The sequence below is a fragment of the Pygoscelis adeliae genome, unplaced genomic scaffold (assembly GCF_000699105.1).
Source record: "Pygoscelis adeliae isolate BGI_AS28 unplaced genomic scaffold, ASM69910v1 Scaffold62, whole genome shotgun sequence".
Classification (NCBI taxonomy): domain Eukaryota; kingdom Metazoa; phylum Chordata; class Aves; order Sphenisciformes; family Spheniscidae; genus Pygoscelis; species Pygoscelis adeliae.
This window is the reverse complement of record NW_008824401.1, coordinates 5656274-5664476: the sequence shown is the minus strand read 5'-3', so window position 1 is coordinate 5664476 and position 8203 is coordinate 5656274. Positions and strand designations below refer to the sequence as shown.

The 8203-nt window shown below is 41.9% G+C and overlaps 2 protein-coding genes across 3 annotated transcripts in view; both read right to left on the bottom strand.

The window, feature by feature from the left end:
* Positions 1 to 297: 297 nt before the first annotated feature.
* Positions 298 to 8203, bottom strand: part of LOC103913744 (chromosome unknown open reading frame, human C19orf12) — a 34376-nt gene continuing 26470 nt past the window's right edge. For both annotated transcript variants that reach the window (XM_009320285.1, XM_009320286.1), the window contains exons 2-3: positions 4479 to 4655; positions 298 to 1698 (exon numbers count right to left, since the gene is read on the bottom strand). In XM_009320285.1, coding sequence (XP_009318560.1) covers positions 1433 to 1698; positions 4479 to 4638 — 426 coding nt within the window. In that variant the 5' untranslated portion in view covers positions 4639 to 4655 and the 3' untranslated portion in view covers positions 298 to 1432. The remainder of the gene's footprint in view (positions 1699 to 4478; positions 4656 to 8203) is intronic.
* Positions 4648 to 8203, bottom strand: part of LOC103913745 (uncharacterized protein F13E9.13, mitochondrial-like) — a 53668-nt gene continuing 50112 nt past the window's right edge. The window contains exon 7 of the mRNA XM_009320287.1: positions 4648 to 4655. Coding sequence (XP_009318562.1) covers positions 4648 to 4655 — 8 coding nt within the window. The remainder of the gene's footprint in view (positions 4656 to 8203) is intronic.

Genomic DNA, 8203 nt, shown 5'->3' with positions numbered 1-8203 from the left:
AGTGTGTGCAATCTGTCAATGAAACAGAACAAACACTGATTTCAGGCTTGGCTTTATGAAACTATGACAGGGTAAGGAGTGCCCACTTACCATTCACTTCCATCTGTCTTTCAAAACACTGAAAAAGTGTTTTCAAATGATGAGAAGAACAATCACTGCCCTGCACTCCAGGCAGGAAAGTACACTAATTCATTAATGGCAAACTGTACCTGCAGAAGTAAATTAATCAAATGTATACAATAGCAATTTCTGAGTTTAAAGCTTCACCATTTAAAACTCAACTTCTAGAAACCTCACTGCACACACAGAGATAAATCTTTATTTTAGGGGAAAAATGAAATTATCAAAGCAGTTTCACTTGTTTTTGCATACAAAGAAGGCACACCCGCACATTTTTATACTCATGAACTTGTCTTACAAGTGCCTTGAAACAAATGGTGAACAACTGTTGCTGGGATATTCAGCAACATTGCATTTGGGGCTTACAGTGTTAACTGCAGCCAGCATGTCATCCCACACCACCACCACCGCTGCCAACTGCTGGCTGACCAGTACAGGGCTGTCTTCTTCCTCAAATTTCAGTACTCGGTTCTTAAAGAGTTCATTTACTTTAAGGCAAAACACAGGCCACTATGATGCTTCTTGTGAATATTTTAATGAAAACAGAGGACCGGCTGTTCAGATTCAGTCAAGAAACCAATGCTGAAATGACAACCCTAATACTAGGGATAGTACAAAACCGGCAGATTCAGCCACCCATTTTTAATTTTTTTTTTTAAAGTCTATTCTTGCCATGCCTTCCCATTCTAGGACACCAGGAACTACTAATTGTGCACAGTTTGTTTACCTGTTGCTTTAAATCTTGTTTAGGCATTGGCTTCACTTCTTACAGAAAGGAATAACTCACTCAAGAATTACAATAAAAATGTGACAAAGAATAAAGTAAGGATTGAGATCTTTGAGTTCACAGTAGAATAACGTACTTTCTTGTAACTTTCTTTTGCAGGACTGAAACAGACAGTAGGTAAAATTCTTCAAAGTGCCCTAGCTACTTTGGCACCTACATGTCATTCACAGAAGAAAATTAAAGCACTTACACAAACAGGATTAAATCTCCTAAATAAAACACAATGACTCTGAAAATTTTAACTAGTGATACATTAGCGTAAGAGAAGCATAATTCCCTTCAGTGATTTTGAATTTAGTCCTAGTGCAGAGTAATTCAAAATTACATAGCAAGTCAGTGTCAGGATAACGCAAGTTATCTAATACTATCCTTACAAAACAAAACAAACAAACAAAAAACCCAACCCCAAAACAATACTTAGATCTGCCTACATTCATAATTAGGACCAATAACTAATAATTGCTATGTTGAAGAATCACAATTGTCAGAGTAAAATTCAGTACAGTGTAAAAAGCCTGGAAAGGTTTATTCTCCATACTGTATCTCTGCTCTTAGCTCTTTGGAGAGGTAAGTTACCAGCACGTCTATCAAATTCTGCTGGACACTAGGATTTCTCATTACAAGAGCAGTCAGCTGAACAATATCAGTCCAGTCTAAGCGCCTGAGAATAACAACGGCTTTGTCATAAAGTTTCTGCTGCTCAGCAGGAGACAATTCCAATAAAATCTGAGGGACCGGCCTGAACTGTCCAGCAGTCATCCAGGCACCAAGCAATCCACCGAATGCTCCTCCTAGAAAAGAGAGAGAGATGTTACTCTTTACCAGATAATGTTAAAACCTGAAATTCTATCCGCCGCCTTCATCAACAACGTTCCCACCTTTATTAGAAATCAATGCAGAGTTGCATATGTGTCTACTTTAACTAGGTTTATACACTACGTTCAAAGCACCAAGAAGGATTTTTAAAGCTTTTTACATCCACAGCAATCAAAGCTATAGCTTTGAACTAGAAATCAGAAACAAAATAGCGCTCCTTAGGGCACTGGCCTCTTTAGTGTAAACTCTACTACTAAATAAAACCATGCCCAAGGAAAACATCTGACCAACAATTGCCTTATCAGTGCCATTAACACATAATCTCTTACTAGAGATTCCCAGAATGATCCAAGCTTTCTGCTTCTGAAGTCCACCCCTCAGAAGGTGCTCAGATACCAAACCCATCAGCTTCGTGGGGTTAGACACATTCATGCTTTCATCTACCAAATCAACACCCCACCCACACTGCCCACCCCAGCTGGCCAAGAAATGCTCTGGTAATTAGCGTGGTTCCAGGTCATCAAGATAACAGCAGAGGGATCCTCTACAGCTGACATCATTGTGGCTGCCGCTGAGAAACCAGCGCTACACTCCTATGGTTTTTCTCTTTCAAAGAGGTACCAGTCTAACTTGCAACGCAGCGCGCTCTGACAGAAACTCACACGACTGACACCACTGCCCAGACACACAGACATCCTGGTGGAAGGAAGGAGAACCCTCACAATGCAGTGGCGTCAGAAATGACTCTGCTTCCAAAATTCCACCCCAGCGACTGCTCCTAAAAAGTCATTTATGCACTCACAGGGATGCAGTTTTTCATTAGATAAAAATTCCTTAATTTGCACATTTTACTCAGTTGGCAAATTTCCCATGATGCCACAGAAATACTTGAAAGCTTGTGATGGCTGAATTCATCTTCAAGAACTTTTATGAGAACATCAATATCTGATTTAGGGGCACTTAATGCAAAAGCCACTTGAATTATTGATGTCCAAGTTCCTAGTTTATTGAGACAAGATTTGTTACATGATCACGCTTTCCCCCCCCAAGCAACACATCCACAATCCATTCTTCTCAGAACAAGTAGTCCTTAGAAAGCACGATACACTGCAAGTTTCTCCAGTGACCACTGCAGATGGAAGGTAATTCATCCTCTAATTCTTGGTGCAAGGCAGCAATAAGGACAATCCCTGCTATCTGGTCTCACACTTATCCAGGCTGTTTGTGTAAATGAAAGTGCACTTGATTGCAAACATCCCTGTAACTGTCCTAAAACCCACTAAAGACCTAGTGTCATTTACTTTTGCAATTTTTGAAGTTAAATGAGAGGGTCTTCTGATTTATTTGCACTGTAATCGGGACACGGCTTTTGGTATACTTATTATACTTATTATTGTATACTCTTGGTATACAGTAATAGGTAAACTTGTTCCAGTGCCTTCATCAGTGGCTGAAGAACACCGAGCTTGACTGGGAGACATTATGAAAGCTTAAACAAACACTTAAACAAAATGAGAAAACACATCCAAGAATAACTTCAGTGTTTCTCATCATCTCACTGAAGATTGAGGCCACTTAAATTTTTACTTCTGATTTACGGCTCACAGATTTCTTACAAAACCTTAACTTCACTTCTTTGTTCCTGACAACTTCAGTCATATGTTTGTCAAAATATTATTTTTGGCTATTAATTAAGCTCTGTACTTGTAACAGGAGTAAATACACAGCTTCATTCTGCATTTTCTGTTATCACTCCTCACATATTCTTTGCTTATTTTTTGTAACTCAGCCTTGCTAACCCTCACGCAGGCATACTGCAATTAACTCCAATACCAATAAGCCCGTGAAATTGCTGGAACTGCTTGCAGGAGAAAGAAGTGTTCAAGGACCAAGGCCCTCATGACTTCAGTGACAAGGCAGCTTTCACTGCCTTGAGACAGTGAGAGACAACTCTTTACTATTAGACTCTGGCCTTCCTGTAATTTTCCATACAAGGAAAAAAAGCAAAGTGACAGAGAATAACTAATTCCAGAGGAAAAAGCAAGTTCACCAAGAAGTGGATAGCAGGTACTTTTAAAATACAGAAATAAACATAATTTTTCATAAGATCATTATAAAGATGATCCTGTCCCTTGCTAAGGCTGACTAAGAATACTTATTCACCCTCACTTTACACCGCAATTTTCTTTCTTCTGTGCCACCAGGTACCAACATCCCCCCCGACTGCTACCGTTGCCTCTTGTGTTCCTTCGCCCCTGCCTCACCCCTCTCCTCTTCCCTCCCCCAGCCGCAGTGCTGGAGCAGAGCCTGCACTAACAAGCTCAGAGCCTGTTAGTTTGCTCTCTGTTTCATCCCACACCTCGGACACTGGTGTACCTCAGCAGATGGCAACCAGGGCTCTGCCCACCAAAAGGAAACGATTTGTTAACAGCTTGTTCAAAGGGTTCCAAAGGCACCACTATCTCAGCTCAGACCTCTGGACGGCTTCCCGTTTGCCACACAGGAGTCAAAGTCAGCAAGGTCACTACCACCCTAGAAGGAACCACTGACACACGCCTTTCTGATGCACACCTCGTTTCTAAAAAGCCAGCATATAAAATGGCATCTTGTTAAAGCCCACTTACATGAGATCTCAGCGCTGCACGCCCCTTTCTTTCAATCCATACCAACTACACAGACCTAGTTTCTTCACTAGGCAGTTAACCTAGTGTGGCAGTTAACCACACTTCTTGTTCCTAAAGCAAAACACACTTACCTACAGCAATTCCAGCTGGACCTCCCATCAGACCCCCAATAAGTGCTGTTCCACCCGCCAGCAGTGCTCCTCGACCAGAGTGTTTCACAGCAGCTTTCATCCCCTTCACCTGAGAGAGATGGCAGAACAGTTGCATCACATCATCAATGTGGATGGGCATCTTGGCGAGTTAAGATCCTGGAAAAGATGTTTTAAGTTATTTTTCGATCGCTCCAACAGGGACTAAATCTTGCTGCTAAATGAATTTTAGGGAAAAAACGGAGTTCAGGAGTCTGTGAGACTAAAAGGACAGAGGCGTAGTCAATACAGGAAAAAATAAATTCACCTTCTCTTTCACTTCTGGGAAAATGAAACCAATTTGCCAACAGCTAAAGGATGCTGAAACTGCAAATGAAACCACACAGTAGACCAGAAAAACCTGGTTTTATGACAAATTCAGAAGACCAAACAAGGACAAGTACCAGCAATGAGAGACTTCAGAAAGTTTCTATCTAATTCTACAATACATTGCCTTTGCCTTGAGTAATTGCCGTGTGCATTCAGCATTGCGCACAGCTCCGGGAAGAAGACAAAGCAGAGCCTCAATCTACCGCAACTAGAAGACTGTAATTGACAAATCTGTCAGGTATTTTCTCCTTGTCCTAATTCTTGCCACAAATCAGTTGTTTCTTTTCACATATCAGTTCTTCTCCCCGTTTTGTTACATGCTTAAATGTTTCCATGCTGATTTCTGAAGGCAGGAAGCTGTCTATAGCAAGCAAGGAGAGCCTGAGAAAGGGAACAAATTTCAGGAGTTGGAGGAGAGACCTGGGACTGGGAATAAATGGGGAGCTCTGGAGACAGGGCATCAGAAATGCAGGGGTTTATGTGTACAGCGGTTGGGACTCAGAACAGATACGCGAGACAACTCTTATGCATATGAGGAGGCAGAGAGATGGGACCTCATCCCCCTTACACGCAGTGACAAGTCCCCAGCATGGGGCAGATACCTGCCCCCAAAAATGATCCCTTTGAAACCAAACCTTTTCCACCTCATTCACTTGCTGCTGCTGCCTATCTAAGCCCACTCCTTTCCGTAAAGGCCCATAGAGAGCGTGGCTACCCATCACTGCTGCCGCAGCCACTGCTGACAAAAAGGGCAGCGGGGCATGCCCGGGTGAAGGTTCCAGCCCCCATTCCTGCCGGCACAGGAAGCCTGCACTGAATGCAACTGAATGCAACCCCGAGAAAAGGCACATGAACATGACCTAGTTAGAAAAACCCAAAACCTAATACAGGGCACCTTTTTGGAATTTCTGCATATTAACTATTCTTTTCCCCAGGTTGCTTGCCTTGTCACAGCAGGTAAATGAGGAGGCATAACAGAAGCAAACACGTGCCTCGGAGTTGCAGGTGCCAACAAGTGTAGTGAGCAAGAAGAGAGGCTGCATGAAGAAACAGTACGGCTTCTCTGCTTTACAAAAGAAAAGATTCTACCTGAAGAAAAGGATTTTACCCCTTATTTTGCACCTAATGTTTGCTTGTTGTTAAGCCAGTCACTTGAATCAAACTTTTTAGAAATGGTTACTACACTCTAACTTTTCCAGACACCCATCCTGCAATCTCAGAGAGAGATCTGCAAAAATGTTGACCCCTCAAAATAAGAACTGAATTCAAATGCAGCTCTGCTTGAGTACAGTGTTACACAATGCCAACCACTGAAAAATCCATCTTTGGCTTTCAGTTTGGCAAAGCAAGTGGATACTTTTGACTTTAACAACTATTTTAATGTTACGGGAACAGACAGAGATACTAAAAGTATCCTCATTTCGCGTTGCAAAAATAGGTTCAATACTAATGAAAGACACTGATTCAGACCAATGAGATCAGAGAAAACCCATAAAGTGAAATTAAGAAACTCCATCCCCATAGCAGAGTTGGAGGAGTGCTCAGCAAATAAGGCCTGGGGACTGAGCACTGAACAGTAAGAAAAAGCTTGCTCATTAAGCAAATACCTTCCATTCTGCACACAAATTGAGGAAAGGGCTTGCAGGGAAAAAAAAAAAAGAAAAAAGTATTCAATATGATTAAAAATATGATCACATATACACAGAAGGCACAGACTTATTGTTGTACATGTAACGTTAGCACTATCGAACAGATGAGTGTGTGGTTTTCCAGCCTCTAGAACACTTTTCATCCCAGTGCGTGTGCAACACTTTCTCAGCCCAAGCCAACTTGTCTTCAAATCTTTCTTGAATAGATCTCCCCAGTGCAAAGTGAATGTGGAGTGGTATCACACAATTTTTCATACTAAAAATTAACTACTGTGAAAGTGAAAGCTTTCTTTTGCAGTAAAATGGCTGATTCCAAATCATCTGTGTCACCGCAGTATCCAAGCACTGCTGACACTAAACAAAAACCCGGTTTTTGGGAAGGCACCACATGTGCTCCATAGCTGCAGGGAGGCACAGTAGGAAATTCATCATATAGTTGCATTTCTCTCACTACTTCATTCATGCCAGCCTAAGGAAAACATCAAAGTTCTTAATTCTACCACCGTTGCTTTTGGGTTTTTGACAGGCTTATGACACAGCAGTGTATCAGAATGGCAGTGCGTGCTGGTTAGTGACAGCAGAATGACACACACTGCTTCCAGAGTTATGTATTATCTCATTCAATATGATTCAAGCTCAAAGTAGTAAACAAATGGCTGCTTCATCCATCCTAGAGCAGTATGAAAAAAAAAAACCACAACCAAAATATACAACTGGTACAGCTCACACTGTCAAGGGTGGTAATGTTGGAAAATGAGAAGATTAAGTATTTGTTTTTACCTTCTTACAAAAGGTGAGCAGATTGCCATTCAGAGTAACATTCACACCAGCACCAAGAAGCCTTAAGTGCTGCAGGATTCAGTTCCTCCCCTCAGTGAGACGGGAACTGATTCGTGCTTGTCCTGCACCTCCTTAGCACGACCTCAGACTAACCCAACCGCCTAAGTGCTGAAATGAACTTGCTTCTTCTCTTTGGGCTAAATCCAGGGAACGTCTCATGCAATGCTCTTCAGTATGAAGGCTCTGCGGCATGGATGGGACAACACAAGTTGGAGAGCTGACAACACAACACGGCTCTCGCCGAGAGTAATATAATCTGCTTTCCCCCAATCAAACTGACTGACTTCCACAATTTCCTAAACCAATCTAATTGTAATATACGTGAAATGATGTTTTGTAAGCAAAGAACCCAAAGCTGAAGCATCAGGTTCCTGCAGTGCATAGAAGCTGGCTGTCCACAGACAGGCACCCGCATTACTCCATCCACCACACTGCCAATACTAGGAAGTTTCCTTACAGTGATATGGCATCTCGAGCAGTGCAAATGTGATCAGCTACGCTGGGGTTTCTCTGAATAAATAAGAAAATGCTTTCACAACTAGATTCAAAGTGCAATTGGCTTAAGAGTGAAAAAAACCCAGACCATAATGAAAACCGGAATCACACTGCTATGTGGTGGCATACAAAGTGTGGCAAACGCACAAATTTCAATAACGTATTAGTCTCAAGGTAAAGCAGAAACATATTGGAACGCAAGTGAGTGTAAGTATTTTTTGCATAGTAAATTATTTTACTGCTTTACTCCCCTCACAACTTCCCCAAAGGGAATTTCCACTCACAAAATTAACGCTTATTTGGGGTTTTTTGGGTTGATTGAAGAAGGTCCTTGGCACAGCAGAGCCATTCCTG